Here is an 18,796-nt window from a genome sequence, read left to right on the forward strand (position 1 = left end):
ACCGCTTGTCAGGCCATGCTGTGGCGGCGTCCCACATAAAGTGGAGGAAGATCGGCATGGATGTTAGCTCAGGGCCAGTCTTCCTTAGCAAAAAGAGGAGGATTTGCATGGATGTTAGCTCAGGGCTGATCTTCCTCACAAAACAAAAAAAAGAAAGAAAAATACTTCCCTAAGATTCTAATTTGCCTCTGCCTTATCACCCAGGTTTAAGAGAAAAGGCAAGTTCAATATGGGACATGTTTGAGTTGTGGCCAGGATCTCTTGGTGGAACTATCCAGCAGGCAGCTGGAGGGATATATTCTAAAAGGGAGCCCCTCAAACTGAGAGTGCAGAGCCTCCAGGGGTCCTCTGAAGCCCACATGGGAAATAAAGAGTGAAGGACTCAGCAGAAACTCCAGATGTGCAGCCTTGGCACATAAGTGGAAGCAGAGAGCACAAGAGCACCCATATCTTTGGAGGGCTACAGTCAGTCCAGCCAGCCAGGGCAGGCATTCAACAAACTAAACCAGGATCAAGGGCAGGGAAGCATCCGGGAAAACTTCTGGCCAAGTCCAGGGCCTTCTTTCTAAGCCTCCCTAAAATTAGAAGGATGTTCTTTTTTACTGTTCAAATCCAAAATAGTGCTTAGGCCAGAGGTAGCTGAGAAGCCATCTTGCATTTAGTTGCTTTTGTTCTTGACCTAACAATCAAAAAGGCAACAAGCAGAAGAGCACGCAAGGAGCTAGGCCTTTGGAGCTGGACACATTTGGCTTAAATTCAGGATCTTCCACCAACTAACACTGTGGCCTAAAGCACATCACTCAACTTCTCTGAGTTTTGGTTTCCTCTTACGCAAAATGTGAATAATGCCCCCCACCCCAACTCTAGGCCAACACTCAGGGTTTTTGTGAGGATTAAATGAAATAACCTATGAAGGCATCCCGTATCCTCCTGCAGGGCACCCAGCAGGCATTTCACAATTAATGTTTTCACAACTGCTCTCTGGCAATCACAGCCAGCTTTGACTCTGACCTCAGGGCTGGGACTTGAGTTCCTAGGGACCATCACAGCTAAACCTTCAAGCCTCTTAAAGAGGCTTTCCATGGAAATCTTGACTCTTGCTGGCAATGCCAATTTTCTAAGGAGAAACCTTGTCACAAGAAGGTTTTCCAACAGCCAGATCCTTAGAAAAGGTACACACATGACCAGCCAGCCAGCATTCACGAAGCAGCTGCCACCAAACCCAAAAGGAAGTCATTTCCAGGCAGTGCCGTTCTAAGAGAGGATTCAAGAGGGATCTCAAACCCAGACAAAGGGGACTGAGATGAATGGGTGGTGCTCAAGAATTCTGACCCTCACCTGACCCCGTGCATAGTATAGTAGCAGTAACTTCACTTTCTCTGCAGAGTGACACAGCCACCAACAGCTGTGGAATGTCAAAAACAAGGCCATTTAGGTCTAAAGTTCCCCCTCCTCCACCATGAAAGGAAAGAAAACGCATTTCTGAGCCTCTACTTTATGTTTTGCTTATGAGGAACAAATGTCGGCAAGATATAGAATACACTGCTCTGTCTGCCACCAAAATGCACGGAACATAATTTTATATGAAGCTACACCCGCTTAATTGTGATGCATTAAGTATTATGTTCATTGTTTCTGAAACTGGGTAGAAATGAATAATTTATTTCAGACAAAGGAAACTCTTGAATATGAAATGCCTCATCTTTTAAAATTACAATTTGGAAGACAAGAATGAAAAACTACCCATAGCCAGCGAACCTTATCCTGCTAATAGAAAACAATGCTTCCACTGTTTCTACTTTGTTTGCAAACATTACAGTTTTTAAACATTCTTGAGAATAATCAGGGAAAAAAACTACTAGGTTTTCACCACACTCATATCCGTTCAACACATGGCTAGCATATCCAATATTAATTTTCCACGCCTGGTGAACACCCTTTCCTTTCCCACCAACGTGCCTGGGTTCACCTGGAATCCACTCTCCACATCCCTGTACCCCAGTTTCTGCCACCTCCTTCCAGAGCTTTCTTTCCTGCATCCTACTTTCTTTCCTCTCTCCTTCTCCTCCCCTCTCCCTCCGTGGCACTTCACTCTGCTCTGCACTTTCTTTCTGGGTTTTCCACCACCTCCCCAGCAACTAGCACAGTGCCAGGCACAGAGAAAGTTCCCAAAGAATGTAATTACTGTTATTTTTAGAGTAGATAAAAAACGTCTTAGACTGACTTGAATTGGTGATCATCATTCCAGGTGTAACTATTGGTGTCTCTTCTGTTTTGTTTTGTTTTGTTTTCAGAGCAGAAGAGATCTGCATCCACTCAAATAATCCACTATTCCTGTTTCATGCTAATACCTCAGGAGAGGAGGAAGAAGGGAGTTAGGGTGCCTACAAAAGGAAGGGACTGGCAGTCCCTCACCTAACCATTTACCGAGCATTTTCGAGTGTCCTTTCCAAGTGTTACCTCCAATAACCTTATGAATTGGATACTGTTATTATCCCCATTTAAGATGAAGACCTATAAGGGGGTAAGTAACTACGTCAGTCAGTAACTGGTCCCACAGCTAGTAAGTGCTGGAATGCGGAACTCAAATCTGGGTGTGTTTAACCCCAAGACGTTTGCTCTTTCCCACTGCTGTTCTGCATTTCATAATTTCCTAGGATCATCAGGACCTCATCCCCTGCCCCTCCCTAGCCCCACCTTCATCTCTGGAATGAATGCAGATGGTCTGTCCAGTGGTGCTTGAGGTAGGAAAGTGCTGCCCGGCTCTGGATGCATTCCTACCCAGAGGTCAGCTGCAGCCAAAAAGGGCAGCACCTCTCCCCACTCCCACACCAAAGATATCATTAAAACTATGTCATAAACACACCCTGGGCTCCAGAAAGGACACAAGAGAGGGTTCAGTAACTTCTTCGGAACCAGCTCCGTGAGCTGTGGTAATTACTGGCTGCAGTCCCAACAGCCCTCCCTCCTCCTCCTTCCCTCAGCGGGCATGCCCTGGGGTTAGCGGGCATCTCTTTCAATTAAGACAACTCCCTGCATTTAGAATCTTTGAGATTTGATTCACACACACTCTTGCGAAATGTTCTGAAGCCGGTTGAGAATTTGGCGCAGAAAACAGCCAAGTGAGACAGAGGACTAGGGAGCCAGCAGAATAAAACAGTGTACAGAAAACAAACGGAAAAACAAGCCCATATGTCGCGTCCTCCATGTCCAGCTCCCCGTCAGGATTCCAAAGGTCCAGAGAGAGGCTGGGCAGGGGGATCCCTCCCAGCCAGGAGGACAGCGCTGGCCTGGGGATCCAGACGCCCATGCCTGAGCCACTGGCCCCAAGTGACAAAGGAGAAGCCCATCCTGAGCCCGGGGACAGAGGGCAGCACTGGGGCTGGGGCTGGGGTGCTGCAGAAAGGCAGGTGGGAGCCATTCCTCTCAGGGGTCCAAGACTGTCCACATTCCACTGCCCACCAGGGAGGCACGTGCCCACCAGAGAGGCCTCCTTTCACCAGCCAGGTCACTCAGTGTCCAAGGGGCCCCATGGAACAATGTTCAGGGACACCCTCTCTCCTACTACAAGCATTAAGACACTTCATGACCTGGCTGCAGACCACTCTGCTTCCTGCACTCACTCCTGGTGCCACCTCTCTGCTCTGCTGTCATCTGCTCTACATGTGCCCCAGCCACCTTCCCAGGACCACCCCATGAGGCCCAGGCAGCCTCACCAACTCCTGCTCCTCTGCCCACTGGTGGCACCTAAATGGGGGGCTGTGTGCACTTGGTCCTTGCATTCTGGAGCTTTGTGCATCTTCCCCACCCCCCCACCCCCCCAAGCAGAAGGTCAGGCTGGGAGAGAGGAGCTTGAACTTGACCTACACTTACTTGCTCCGTGTCCACCAGGAGCTGAGGCAAATGACACGGCACTCCCGGCCTCGGTTTTTACTTCCCCAAAAGGTGCCTTCTGTGATGAGGTGTTTCTCACCCACGGGAGGCCTATATCATCCTCTAGTCTAGAAGCATCCAGGGCCCTGTGTATGCTTTTATGACACAAAACTATATTAAGTTGAACCATATGAAGTTTCTGCTTTTCTACTGTGTTGACTTACAAAAATGGCAATTTCATATGATTCACCCTAAAAATTCCAGCAACGCTGAGGTGAATTAGCCATCGTCCTTCCCCGGTTCTGCTGAGACAAAGATCAAGCCCCTAAGATGGCAAACCTGCCCTTCGGCCGAGCTCTTCTCTCACCACAGCTCATACCTGGTTCTCCAGCCATAGCAGGCAGCTCATTCTTAGCAGCCTCGACGCTCCGTGCCTCTGCCTGGGCTGTTGCCTCTGCCTGGAACGCCCTCCCCAACCATCTCTACTTATCAGACTCCTACACATTCCTCAAAACCCAGCTCAAAGTCACCTTCAGCAAGCTTTCTCTGACCCACAACTCCATCTAGTCAGTTGTTCCCTCCTTGGGGCTATATCTGAGCCTTGTACAGAGTTTTATTCACTCACTTACCACTTTGCATCCTAATTTGTTTTGTTTATACCTATCCCTAAACAAAAAAGAGAATTCTTAGACGGCAATGGCAGGGTCCTATTTACCTCTGAATCACCCAGGTTTCGCACTAAGCTCATAGGACGTTCTCAGTAAACATCTGATGAATGAATTTGGCAGAAATGTCATTCCACCACACTGAAAACTGATAGAGATCACAGAAACTGACCAATTCTTCTCTTCATTCAAAAATAAATAAATACATGTATTATATATATTATATAATTGGTATTATATATGTGTGTGTATGATATACACACACATATATATATCACTCGGTTCAAAACGCGTAATAATCCTTCATGCAGTTGGTATGCTTAACTTTCTGGGACTAGTTTCTCATTTGCACCACATGCAAATGGGCACTGTAGCATGGGTTCTGGAGCCAGAACTCCTGGACGAGAATGGGGCTCCATTAGTTCTCAGGTGTGTGCCCTCAGACAAGTTTCTTACTTGGACCTCAGTTTCCTTATCTATCAAGTGGGGCTAAGAGTACCTATTATTAAACAAGGCTAACACAAGTTATTCCATGTAAAATATCTAGTTCACTGCCTCTCACGGCTGTTGTAACTATTATTTTTATTTCTCTTGAGGTCTCATGGAAAGGGTAATCATTTCCAATTAGGAATATGTCTAGCATTTCAGCCTGGCCACTCCTTTTCCCATTCAAATGCCACTTGCCCTTCCTAACCGTATAAGAATACAGTGGTTCCACCAAGGATGCTCCAGAATTCACTGATCTCCTGGTATTTCCTTCATCAAGAGTTTATTTGAAACTCATAGTAACAGGGATCAATGAAACACTTCATAAACATGGGCTTTAGGAAACCTGCTGGCCTATTCCTGCAAAGAATGCAATCAATACTTATTTTCATACATTATTAACTGTACACAAAACGATAATGTGCAGAGGGCAACAGAAATAACATTCGGCATGGTGCTTCTCAGAGTATGGAGAGGGAAGTGAAGGAAAGTGGTACCAGCATGTGGAAGACAAATGAATAGCATATTAGGTCACCTTAAAGTGGGACTAAACTATGTATTCCTTTCTTTACCACTGTGTAATGCTATTTATATGACAACATGACAAAAAATGGCCCTAGGCACTCTGCTCTACTTTAGAAGCCTTCCATCTCACACTGAAATGAAAAAAGATACGATCCAGAAATTGCTTCTTTGGTTAATATTTCTGCAGTTCCGCAGGAATGATTTTAATAGCGTGCGTGTTCTGGATTTCGGTTGTCAATTAAGAATTCATCAGAATGCAGGGATAAATATTAAAATAATAGATATTGGCTTATATTTCAACTTTCAAGACACTTTGTTGAATAGCGTTTCAAGGTGGAAGACAGAGGAGGAGAAACTGGGAATTAAGGAGGGAGAGAAGGGACCAGATATCTCCTCCTTAATAAAGGATTCAGGTCTATGCTTAAAATTTCATCACATAACAGGAGAAAGAGCACAGGCTTTAGAGATGCAGGAACAAGATGAGTATCTGAACTCTTCTACTTATCAGCTGTGTGGCCCTGAGAAAGTTACTCAACCTCTCTGAGCCCAGGTTTCCTCCTAAGAAATCAGAGATAACACCTACCTTTTAGGGTGGTGGGGGACCAAAAGGAAATAATGCCTAGGAACAGGCTGCGAAGTACAAGGCACTCAGCGGGGGACCCCAGGGGTAATTCTCTCCTCACATTTACTTCCTCTCTAAAAAGAGGGCAGATTTGGAGATTACATAGTTTTGGGACTTATGGGCAGCATCCCAGAGGGAACTGTGGTTTGATCAAAAATAGGCCATTTGACCAAATGATTAAAAGTCTGTCATATGCTAATGCTCCGACGGGGCGGACCTTGGGCCAATTTAGTAGGAGTAAATTGCAATTGATTTTCGAAGAAATTGCTTGTTCTCCTGCCTTTCCTCAGCTGTGTCACACTCTCTCACACACAGCTGCCTTTGTCACGGCCAGAACCAACTGAAACACATGTCAAGAAAGATCTTTTGGGGGCAAAATGTCTAATAATATAGACATCCACACTCACACACACTATAAATGTACACATGTGAGCAGACAGATATACAAATATACTTAGATTTGTGTGTGGCTACAGTTTATATAGATGTTCTACAGGGCTCTAATTTAGAAACAATTCTGCACCATGGTTGTACCCTTCTGTATGCTTTGCAAATCCCTCTGCGGCTGGAGAGCTATCCTGAGTCATTTTTATTTTTACAACAACCTACTATTTGAATAAAGATCATCAAAGAGCACACCCCTAAAATCTCCTTTCCATACACTCCCCAGCCCTATCTGTGTAAATCCCTGGATATGAAAAGAAAATGGTTAAAAGATCACAGAAGATAAAAAATCATAAGAATAAAGGTTAACAATGGCTGCTTTCACTCCTAATTTCTGATATGGTGATAGACCCTCTTAGAACATTAATTAGAATAGAAAGAGAGATGAAAGAAATGCCCAGGGGACATAATAAATTAGCCCCTTATGCAAATCACCCATTCGTTTTCATCACTGACCCAGCTAGTTGAGTCTCTAAATTACGGGAAGTGGTTAGCTTCTTTAACAAAAAATTCCAGATGAATGATTAATTTTTTTTTTTAATCCAAAGGCTGGGAGGGCTTAAAGTAACAAATAATTTCTCAGTTTCCCTTGCAGACAACTCTGAAAGGGCCAAAAGATATGAAAATTAACCTTCTGGCTACTCGTTCCTGTTGCCAAACAGACACCAATTAATTAACGCTTGTTCCGAAACAATGGACAACTACCCCTTTAACTGAAGTCGATGGCTGCAGTTCTCACCCTGACTGCATAAAAACAAAGTGTGGCATCCTAACAGGTGCAGAGACCTGAACAGGTGAAGGACAATTTAAACACCATGGGGAAATGCCAGGATGCGGAAAGTTTCGAGTATCAATTTAAAAACAAACACACACCTAATTTTACTTGTCATCACTGTCCTACACAATTTATGTTCTACTGTCCTAGAAATTTATGGAACTCTCAGTTTTCTTATCAGTAAAGTAAGGGGATTGGACTAGGTGACCTCCAAAATCCTACTGCAGCAACAATCCAGTGATTTTATTTATCGCCTTGTAAAACAAACACAGCACTTCCAACAATTTGTTTAAATTTGTTGTTAATTTGTTTAAATATAATCTTATGATATGTATTTTATCTGCTGAACTCCCTCCTGGCTTCATTTTCTCCTTGTCCCTATTTTCTACACTTATTTCTTATTTTGTTTTATCTTTTTCCATGTATTCAAATGAGATGCTTTAAATACATTCTGGTTCAAAGTAAGGTGTATATTGAATAAATCATGCTTTATAAATGTTATTAATATGAAAAATATATATGGCCAGATCACAAGTTTCTTTGGTATGAAGAAAATGCTGGAAAGAAAAACAGTAAGTCCCAGAAAAATATAAGATTCAATACGCAGGCCCTTAGAGAAGGACGGAAAATATGTTACAGATCATCCTGGTCCACTGCCCTCATTTTACAAAATTAGTAGATGCCTCTCAGGAAGGGGAAACACTTGCCCAAGGTCACTTGACTGGTTAGGAGCAAAGCTGGAAGCAGAACACCAGTCTCTTGACTTCTGGACCAAACAATCCCAATTTGATACCTTCTCTTGAGAATTTGGTACTGTACCCTGAAGAACAAAAACAGGACATCCTTTAGAAAGAACAAGCTACGACAGCAGAAAAATTAAGAGAACGGCAGAAAGAAATACTTCAGAGGACTAAGGAGAAGGAATGAGGACAGACATATTGGCTATAAATAATTGTGCACCTTGTAACAATCTTCAGTTCATGCAATTACCTGTCACTCACTGATGTTTTATCTCCCCTCTTCTGGTAACAGGACCTACAGTCACTCTATGCAAAGTATTTGACTGTCTCTACCTTCATAGCCTTCACTAGAACATTCAGGCCTTTGCCATAGGTATCTAGATACTTATTGAGAACTTTCTGAGGTTGACAGTTAATCTAAATAATAAAATTTGTCTTTAGGAAGTGGTCAGTGACACAACAAGACCTAGATTTCTCAGGTCATCAGGCAGATCATAAGAAAGTACGTGTAGACTATGACTTCATTTTTCCAAAAAAAAAAAAAAAAGATATACATATATATACACACACACATACATATTCATATATGTACGGAAAAAAAGTCTGAAAAGTCTTATATCAATGTGTTTACAGTGGTTATCTTTGGGAGCTGGGATTATGGCTGATTTAAATTTATTTTCCTTTTTTACCTGTTTGGAATTTCTTATTGTTCTACAAAAAAAAAATGGATTGCGGAGGGGCCGGAGAGAGAGAGAATAAAAACAAAAAGTAGCAGTCTGTGAAAGTGAAATGTAAGTGTACTTAGCACAGCCCGTGGAGACAGAAGCATCTCCTAAGTTTAAGGCATGCCCTTCTCAGGGAGCAGTAATTCTTCCTGCTATGAGGGGCGCTGGAAAGAAGATTTATGGGAAGAGGTTAGAAGAATGGGAATCAGTCAAGCTGAGAAGGGAAGGCTGATCACAAGAATCCTTAAGCACAGGAAGAGCTCCCGCCCGGGTGATCACCAGCTGCAGCGAACTCACCTCCGGCCAAAGAGCATACGGATCAGGCCCCGAAGGAACAGGGGATTCCAAGCAGAAATAAGCAAGACCTTCCCCAAAGGGGAGTTAAGACTCAAACTAGGTTATTAAGAGACAGGACTTTCCTCCAGGGCCCTTTAGACAGAGGATAGATTTTTCATTTCTTGTCTAAGGTAGTTTATGAGCAGCCTTTCTGAAGGCTCCAGATTGCTATCCTTTTTGAGACATAGAATCATTGTTCCATGATCAGGGAATATGGTCTGCTGCAAAGAGTCCCAGTCTTACAGTCAGGAGCGAGCTAACAGAGCCTTGGCACAGCATTAAAAATGACTGAGATTTATTGAGGACCAAGTATGTTTCAGGCACTATGCTAGGTATTTTACATATAGCATCTTTAATTAGCAGGAACCTGCAAGGTAGACATTATCATCCTCTCATTTTACATCTAAGGAACCTGAGGCACAGTGAGTTCAAACGACCTGCCCAAGACACAGTGAGTGGCAGAACTAGGATGCACCCAGGTCGGTGGAACTCCAGAGCATGTGTTCTTTCTCCAGCACCAGCAAGTACAAAGATGTGGAGGCACAAAGCTGCCCAGAGAGCTGGTGGAACAGCAGCTGGTCAACCCAGCTTGTTCGGACACAGGGTAGCTGGGGCGAGACGGAGGGTCTATTAGTAGAAGAACCTGTGGAGGAAGACTAAGTCAGATAGTTCCTCTAAGTCACCAAGGTGCTAAGATAAGACCTGGCAATGAGGACGCCACGTTGGATTAGGAGAAACTAGACACAGGGAGGCCAGTAAGAAGGCCAATGCAAAGTTCAAGTGAGAGGTAAGAGGGGAATATTAAGGGAATGAAGAGAGGAGAGCAACACAAAAGATAGAAGGTAATTTCAGCAGGACTTGGTAATGGGTCCAGCTGAAGAACTGAGGTTGGTAGAGGGGGCAGAGATGACCCCAAAGCTTATAACTTAAGCAGATAATGCCATTACGTGAGACAGGAGACTCGAGAAGGGTGTAAGAAGAAAAAGGGAGAGATGATGAGATCCATTTCGAATGTGCTGAGTTTTAAGTAATTGAGATACATCCAGATGGAGTTGTCCAGGACTCAGCTGGAAATATGGGTTTAGAGCTCAGGAGAGGCTGAAGTGGGAGGGAAGGCTCCGAGGCACTGGTGTAAGCTGTAGCTGAGGTCCCAGGAATGGATGAAGTTTGTCCAGCGACTATAGAGAACAGATAGAGGCCAACACTGGCCTCCCCTAAGGCAGTGCCAGGTCCTGGCAAAGGTTCTGGAGGCTACCCTCAAGAAGTGTGGCCCTGGCCAAACCACTTCCCCTCTCTGAGCTTCGAACCTGTAAAAGCAGAGGGTTAGACTAGATCTCTAAGGCCCTTCTTCTGTGATATTCAACTACCCATGGTTAATGGGATGCCTACTCAGGACCAGGAAGGATGCTTTGTGCTAAGCAGACACCCAGCATAACAACCAAGTCCCCGATTTTGCAGTGGGAAAGGCAGACACATAAATAAGTCCTCCGGATATGCTGTGATTAACAGCTATCATAAGGGCAGGAGCAGAATGCAGCATGCAAGAATCCTGAGTGGAAGTGCCTCTCTGGGGGAATTCCAGCATGGCCCTCAGAGATGAAATCTGATCTTGGTCTTGAAGAACTAACAGAAACTTCCCCAAAAGAGGCAAAGCCATAGCAAAGGTGCAATAAAGTGAATGCATATGAAATATCTGAGGAATGGATTGCTCAGTGAGTGTGAGTGGAGAGGAGGTGATGGTGATGAGGCTTGGAGAAGGAGGGCGAGGCCAAGCTGGCCTGCTAAGGAGTTTACCATATGCCAGAAAAGATAAGAAGGAACTAATGGAGGTTCTCAAATATTGGGACAACATGATTACAGAGCTGTTTAGAGAGTTAAGTGCAAAGGAAAGGAACACCATACAACCCTAGCAGCTGGTATTTACAAGCCCTTCTCTCATCATTTGACAAGACAGCAGATGACCTTAGAAGGCTCTCCTTCAACGTGTAAAATTTTTAAGAAAGCTTTTTTTTAAACACTGACATAAATATGATGGTACATTAAAACAGAAATGCTAAACACGGCTAGTTATTCACAGTATCACTCAGAAAAAGCGGCCAGACTCAAAAGAAGGTTTAAGAGCATCTCATCCTGGAGCAAATCATTTCCAATTAATACTTGGGAACCGATCTCAAGATCCTAAGGCTTCCCCGGAAGGTCTAAGCCACTCCTGGGACTTAGTAGGAAATGATGACAGAACCACAGAGGTAGAACTTTGTCCTTCACCAAATCAGATTTAGCATGTTCAAATCCTAACACCACTCTTTTCCCACCATCTCCCCACTTCATTCTTGTTTGCAATACCACCGACTTTGATTATATTCGAGGAAGGCCTGGCATCACTTCACTCTTCTCTACAAAAACCAACCTCCCAATCAATATTTCTAAACCTTGGAGCCCTCTTTTTTTCTTGCTGCTGCAGAGGTTCTTACATCCTCCCTCTAATCCTCCATTCTCAGGCTTTTCTTGGCTCCCACAGTACTTGCAAAATTTCTCTCTGCTTTGTTCTCGCCCTCCAGAGAGTCCAAAAACATCGCCAACAGGTTCATCTGCCTTTCAAATCACTATTTACTTTTTGCTGCTTCTTGAACTTTTGTGAAGAAGAAAAGGCGAGGCAGAATGGAGGTTAAAGAGCAGAGAGATGCAGATGTGGAACACCACGTGTTGGCTGGTCCTCTGGGCCTCGGCACTGCCCTCTTGGCTGCCAAGACACTTTTGTGTGTTTTCTCCTTGACATCCTCTTACGCTGGCTCACTTTTTCCTTTGTATACTCCCACTCACTGCCTGATTCTTGATGTTCAAGACCCCTAAAACCACACCGGCACCAACCCACAGGAAAGGCACCTCCTTGAGCCCTTAAACGCGCCTTAGAGGCCAAATGCTTCCACTATTAAGTTTCCAGAAGAGTAGTCCCTCCAACCTCCCACCACAATTCTTGCCTGACTAGCCTGCTTGATTTCCCTTCTGCAGACCGGGCTTCAGAACACAGATGACAGTTTTTAGATTCTACCTTATTTTTCTTCCCTTCCTTTTTCCCGTCAGGCCACTGATAATACCTCAACGTGGCCTTTTCACTGGCCATAAGTAAACAATGGCAAAGATGGCTGTGGGTTTGAGGAGTCCAAAGAAAATGGAAACGCAAGTCAAACATGTCTTGTTCAGTGAGAGGATTCAGCTCACACTTAATGTATGTAGATAAACATTCTCTTCACATTGGGCAGAGAAATCCAAATATGGAAACTCTGATTGCTACCATATCTGTAAAAGGCAGAGGCCCTGTTGTCCTGGTTTTTTCCAAGAGATTTTCAAGACAGAAGAGATGTTCTAGAAACTCAGATTCAAACCATGAAAAGCAACATTCATCATCCTGTTTCTCTGTCCTTCTCCATTCTACAAATGCCAAACTGGATAATATGCATTATTCAAAGACTTAAAACCTCTCAAAACTCCACTTTGCTTTCGTAGACCCACTTAAGGAAGACAGTCATTGTCAGAGGTCAAAGCTCATTCGTGCTGGAACCTAAAGTCAATGCCCTTGAGATATAAAATGAAGCTCTAGACAAGGCCTTCCTGGCTCTGATTAATTCATTATGACTTCTGGGTTCTCAGCAGGACAGGTCTCACAAACTCAGGATCATATCTGCTATGAAAAGAAACCTGGCTGAGATGGATCCAAAAAATGAATGAGCGACACTTTGTTCATGCAAAAGAATTTCTGATACTCATAAAAGAAATTCATGGGGCCCAGCCTGGGGGCGTAGTGGTGAAGCTTCAGCGGCCCAGGGTTCACAGGTTTGGATCCCGGGTATAGACCTACACACTACTCATCAAGCCATGCTGTGGTGGTGTCCCACATACAAAATAGAGGAGGATGGGCATGGACGTTAGTTCAGGGCCAATCTTCCTCAGGAAAAAGAAGAAGATTGCAACAGACATTAGCTCAGGGCCAATCTTCCTCACCAAAAAAAAGAAAGAAAGAAATTCAGACAAACCAGTGGTATCCGAGAATGACCAAGCCACTTTAAGTGTAGCGTGAATGCAAGGATTGAAATGCCAATGCAAGAGCATAGTGGAGGCATTCTGGAGGTGACCTCAATCTTCCCTCAGAATCATGGACTGTTGGGACTGGAGATTATGTACTCCAGTGGCCTCATTATATCAAGAAAAGAGACACCCAGAGAGGGAAAATGAGTCTGGTCAAGTCCCGTAGCTCATAGCAGTTCTGAAATTAAAACCCCAAGGAACCTTCTTCCTCGTCTGCTTCCTCACTCTCACTGTCCACGGGGAGGTTCACATCCTTCTAGGCATCGGTACAAAGACTAAGGAGTAACACTTTCATGGGGGAGGCAGCAGGCAAGAGGCACTGCCCCTCAAAGCACTGGGACAGCCAGGTTCACTTCTGGTACCCCATGTGCCACACCCCATGCTAGTTCCTCCAGACCTGCTCCCATGAGGGCCTAGATGGTCACATACACTTCTCTGTGCATCTCTCCTCCACTGCTTGAGCCACTGTCCTGGCTGGACCAAGGGAACAGAGAGCATTAGTAGGGATTTGGAGTAGTAATATCAGCATTATTCAGGATAACATATGAATGCCTCTAAATACCCTTATATCTTATCCTGAAACAGACAGAGACAAACACACACACACAACACACACACCCATACTTTTCTCTGAACCAAAGACAGGATAACACAGAGGAGTGCTTCTCAAACTTCATGTGTATATGAAGCACCCAGCCCAGGGATCTTCTTATAATGCAAATTCTGATTCAGTAGGTCTGGGATGGAGCCTGAGATTCTGCACTTCTAACCAACTGCAAAGTGAGTTCATGCTGCTCATCTGACGACCACACTCTGAGTAGCAAGAGACAGATGTTACAAAAGCTTGGAATAGAACAAATCTGGATTTAAATTCTGATTCCATCAATTAGGAGCTTTGTGATCTTGGGATGGTTTCCTAACTTCACATTGCCTCGATCGCTTCATCTCCAAAATGGAAGAAATAATCCCAAAGAAGCACTTGATGATGATTACATAAGTTAATGATGTAAAGCTCTTAATACAGTGCCTGGCATTTTAAAAGAGTTTAATAAATGTCAGTTGCTGGCTGCCTCCAAGATTCATGAGGGTAGGGACAACATTTTTCTGGCTCACTTCCAAAATCCTAATGGCTAGAACTTAGTAGGTGCTCACTGGGTATTTGTGAATGAATAAATGTATGTGTAATACACCCACACATAATATCAGTATTTACATACTCTCTTGGTTCTATGGCTTTCTGAAGGAAAACATTTAGAACACCGGAACACTCTCACCAGTAACAAACCATCATCCCACAGAATCAAATTCAACATTAACCACCACATTTAACCACTGAGAAATGTATATACACTTGAGAAAATTTCTTAACTGTAAACAAATAAAGACAACATCAGTCTGGAATCTGTACGTCATTAAGAGAGATTACTGCCTTGCTCATTATTTATGGAGCTGTTTGAATGCAGATGCTATAAAAAACTTAATTCTAAAACTAAGTTCACTTCTAAACCAAATGTAGAATTGCAAAGAGAGACAAAACAAACCATGTAAGCGAGACTACTTTTTAAAGGGCCATTGGGACAGTAATACATTCTCTTCTATACGCTCATACTTGCTCAGGAAAAATTACAAACACAAGAAGTGTTAACAAATGGTAGAGCTTAATCTTTTAAATCAAAGGCAGACAAGTGAGTCTATCCAAAATTCTTCAACAATCCAAGATTATCTTCAAACGTCTTGAAACTTACTTCAAAAGTAAGTGGCATCATTTGAAAAGATCCCATTTCCAGGCAGGCACTGTGTAAGGTATGTAGCAGCAAGAAGGGAATACGATTGCCACCTACAGACAGAAGTGGCCCTCCCTTTGCAAGAGTTGGCCAATCATATTTTAATGTGAAAAAAAAAAATTCAACCAAGTCACTCCCTCCAACCTCTTTCAAACCACCACACCACATTACTTCATTTAGAATTACTTTCAAGTCATACAATCGGCTCTAGGCATTTTGCCTCTTCATTATCATCATCTTATTTCTAATTTCCCAGAAACACTGCACCATTCAACTATCTACTTATACACGATTTGAGAGCCAAAGAGAATGCAAGCCAACAGATTTCAAGCAGACAAAGGCATCAGAGTGGAAGTATAAATCTGCTTACCTGGTATGAATGGGACGACCCGGAATATATCAGACAATCTGCTGTTAACTGGTTCATACGGGGAATCTTCGAGCAGATCATTTCCTAAAAACAACAGAAAGATTGGGCTCAGATCTGGAAAACAGACATATTTCATGCAGTTTTTGTTGCTGAATCTGAATTCTAATTATGTTATGATTGTGTAACAAAAGGATGCTGAAACTTTCAAAGATTTCAAATGCATCTATTCGGCTATGGTTATTTCTTTTCACTCCCTCTGCCTTTGTTGTCCTTGCTCTCTCCAGAGTGCCATGAAGACACTGGAGAGAAACCCAGCCTGATCTTGCCAGAAAACTCTCCCACTCTTTGCAAAGGAATGAAATCAGAGAGGAAGGAAAAGTGACGTCACAAGCTCAGCTTGCCTCCAGGAGCCAATGGAAGAAAGGTGACCCAAGAGAGACTCCCATTTCTTTGCTCTCACAACAGGGCATGCGGTCAGAAAGCAGGTACCCTGGCTATTAAACAGTCAGTCTCTGAAACAGGTTTTCATTAATAGGTTCTGAAGAAAGTGGCAGCTGAGAGGTCAAATCTGATATTACAAATTATTGGTGTGAGTCTCAGTGGAAAATGAATGTACTGGATGTTTGTGTTAGATTTACAAACACGAGCCACCTCTGGCACACAAGTACCAAAGAATTCCCATTGGAATAGGTGCTTGTGACAAGTGGACCTTTCTCTATAGCTAAGCCACTTCTGTATTAACCAAGGTTGAACCACACCAGCTGGTTCAAGCCTCAGCTAATCTAAAATGACAAATGGTTTTTCCCACATCTGCCTTTGATCGGGTTTGAAAGAGGTAAAGACAGAATGGATTCTACTGGACCTTTTCTTTATCTTATGTCAGAATAGATAGAACGGAAGAAGAAAGGGGTAAAACTCCAGGCAGGATGCAGGGCAAGTCTTTGTATTATTACTCCCTGAAGCCAGCTCTCCTTGGAGAGAAGTGGCAGGTTCCTTGCGTGGCCTTTAATGGGTTCCTACTCCAATACTCTGACCAGGTTTCAGAGAGGTCAGCGGGGTCCCGGGGGCGTCCCCCACCCCCTCATGAGTTTTCCAACAACCAGGCCCCAACAACGCTGGTCGGGAAGCAGCAAACACCAGCTGCCGCTGTCCCTGGGGGCCAATGAAAGGTCCTCATTCTGCAGCTGGGGAGAAGCGAGTGGAGGATGAGGTCAGCGTGACCGGGGGCCGAGGGGCCCGCTCCCCTAGGGGGGGCGGGGGGCGAGGACCGTCTGCGCGTACCCTGCAGGCTCTGGTACATGCTCCAGTAGATGCGCAGGCAGTTCTTCTCCTTCTTCATACCCCGCTTGCAGCGGCAGTTGTAGAGCGACTTCTGCTTGAGGGCCTCCATGGCGCTGCGGCACTCGTCCTTTGCCTCCAGGCCGGATGTCAGGCTGAAGTTGGTCTCCTTGCCCGCCACGCACTGCCTCAGCGTGCGGTACTTGGTGCTGCAGCTCTGCTCCTTCTGGCACTGATCACTGGCTTTCACACAATCCAGGCGGTCCCCGCCGCTCACCTCGGCCGCCAGGAGCACGTCTGTGGGTGGAGGGGAGAGAGCGTGAGTGCAGTGGGGCAGGGGCATCGGCCCCTGACTCGGGGGAGGGCGTGTGCTGGACCAGGCTTCTGGGGCGCGCTGCGCAGCGAGCGGGCCCGCCCCTCTATGCCCGGGGGTCCATCTTCCCGCCCGGGGACCTCCTGCCGCCTCTGTCTCCGCCACACCCTACCCCCTGGGCCCGTGAGGCTTGAGGGGCTTTTCGCGGTTTGCCCCAGAGTCTGCGCTGCCCACTGCGCGCGCCTGCCGCGCCGCCCCAGGCAGCCCTGCGCAAAAGGCTGCTTGGCCTCCAGGGCTGCCCTCCCGCCGCTCCCAGCTCCAGCCACTCGCTCCGCCGGGCCCGACTGAAGCCCGCGGGCTATCGGAAGAGGAGAGCAGCGGCCGGCGGGGCGCGGGGCGCGGGAGCCCTAGTTCGCAGCCCGCCCGGCGAGGAGCACCGAAACGCTATTCGGGGAGAAGTTTTCCCTTCGAAGTTTGCTCTCCCAGCCCAGTGCTCGCCCACACCCCACCTGACCGCCGCGCCTCTGCGAGCTCCCCGGGACTCGCAAGGGGCACCGGGCCCGGGGCTGGAGGGTTCGGACCCCTTAATTCCCCGCCAGGCTAGGCCATTAAAAACCACAGAAAATAAAAGCCAACCACGAAAAGCTGCGGGCAAGCGCCGCGCCGTCACCACCTCCCAAGCCTGGGGCGCTGAGGATTCATGATCCTCTTCCCCAAAACGAAACTTCGCCCTCCTACACCCAGCAATTTTGGGGGGACTGCCGCGAGTACCCCTCGGAAAGACTCAGCGAGTAAGAAAGCTAGCGGCGGCCTCAACTTACCCAGGAGCGGTAGCGCGAAGTACAGGGTCGCCAGGAACATGGTGCCGGCGTGCAGGTGGTCCCCGCCCCCCAAAAATTCCCGAGCCGCCGCTGGGTCTCGCCAAGAGAGCTCAGCATGCAGCGATCCCCGGACAGCCGCGCAGCTCTGGCCGCCCAAAGTTCAGCTCCATCCAGTGCGGGAGGAAACTCCCAGGTCCGTCCGCCGCCACCGCCGCGGGCGACTCAGCTCCGGGCTGGCGGCTGGCGTGAGGGCGGGAGGCGGTTCCGCTTTTAGGGGTTCAGGTCCGACCCAACCTGGAAGGGAGAGCGCGCTTTGAAATGAGAGCCAAGAGCGCTGGAGCCTCCCCCGCCCCTCTGCCCACCCCTGTTCCCGCCTTGGGGGACTTTCCAGCGCCCGCGTGAGGGCCCACCCCTACGCGGGTCGGGGCGCGGGGAGGGGGCACGGGGGGTGCATGTGCGTATATTCCCGGGAGCCGCTCTCGCGGGCAGGGTGGGGGCTGGAGAGGTCGGACGTAGCCTCCCAAAGTCCAAGGGGGTGTCTATGGGGTCCAAGCCAAGAGGCTGAACGCAAGCAAATAAATAAATAACGTTACTTTCCGAGCGCTGCGAGCCGAGGCGGCCGCTGCCCGGAGTCGAAGCACACGGCGGCGTCAGCTCTCTCGCCAGCCCTGGCGCGGAAAGAGCCCCTTCTCCCGGGAAGTTCGCCGCCCCCTCCTCGCGCCAGCTCGCTTGCTCAGCCGCCGGCCCTCCCCACCCAAACCACCAATCGCTGCCCCCCGTCGCCGTCTCCCCTCCTCCTGGGTCTGCCTCCTTCCAGAGGCAGAGCCGGGCGAAGAGGAACCGACGTCCGGGCTGAGGCCGAAACCCGGCTCATGCGCCCCTACCCGCCGTGCGTCCTCCGCTCCCTCCCTGGCGTCCGCGCCGCCCCCACACTAGCCCAGTGCCCTGGACTCGGG

General features: G+C 46.6%; 1 protein-coding gene across 1 annotated transcript in view; it reads right to left on the minus strand.

Moving 5' to 3' along the window:
• GFRA1 (GDNF family receptor alpha 1) overlaps window positions 1-18,497 on the minus strand; it is a 215,196-nt gene extending 196,699 nt beyond the window's left edge. The window contains exons 1-4 of the mRNA XM_087432669.1: window positions 18,434-18,497; window positions 17,841-18,134; window positions 16,710-17,003; window positions 15,429-15,512 (exon numbers count right to left, since the gene is read on the minus strand). Coding sequence (XP_087288795.1) covers window positions 15,429-15,512; window positions 16,710-17,003; window positions 17,841-17,880 — 418 coding nt within the window. The 5' untranslated portion in view covers window positions 17,881-18,134; window positions 18,434-18,497. The remainder of the gene's footprint in view (window positions 1-15,428; window positions 15,513-16,709; window positions 17,004-17,840; window positions 18,135-18,433) is intronic.
• Window positions 18,498-18,796: the final 299 nt, after the last annotated feature.

This window comes from Ceratotherium simum, chromosome 6 (genome assembly GCF_057802395.1).
Source record: "Ceratotherium simum simum isolate JZ-2026a chromosome 6, ASM5780239v1, whole genome shotgun sequence".
In the NCBI taxonomy this organism is placed as follows: Eukaryota; Metazoa; Chordata; class Mammalia; order Perissodactyla; family Rhinocerotidae; genus Ceratotherium; species Ceratotherium simum.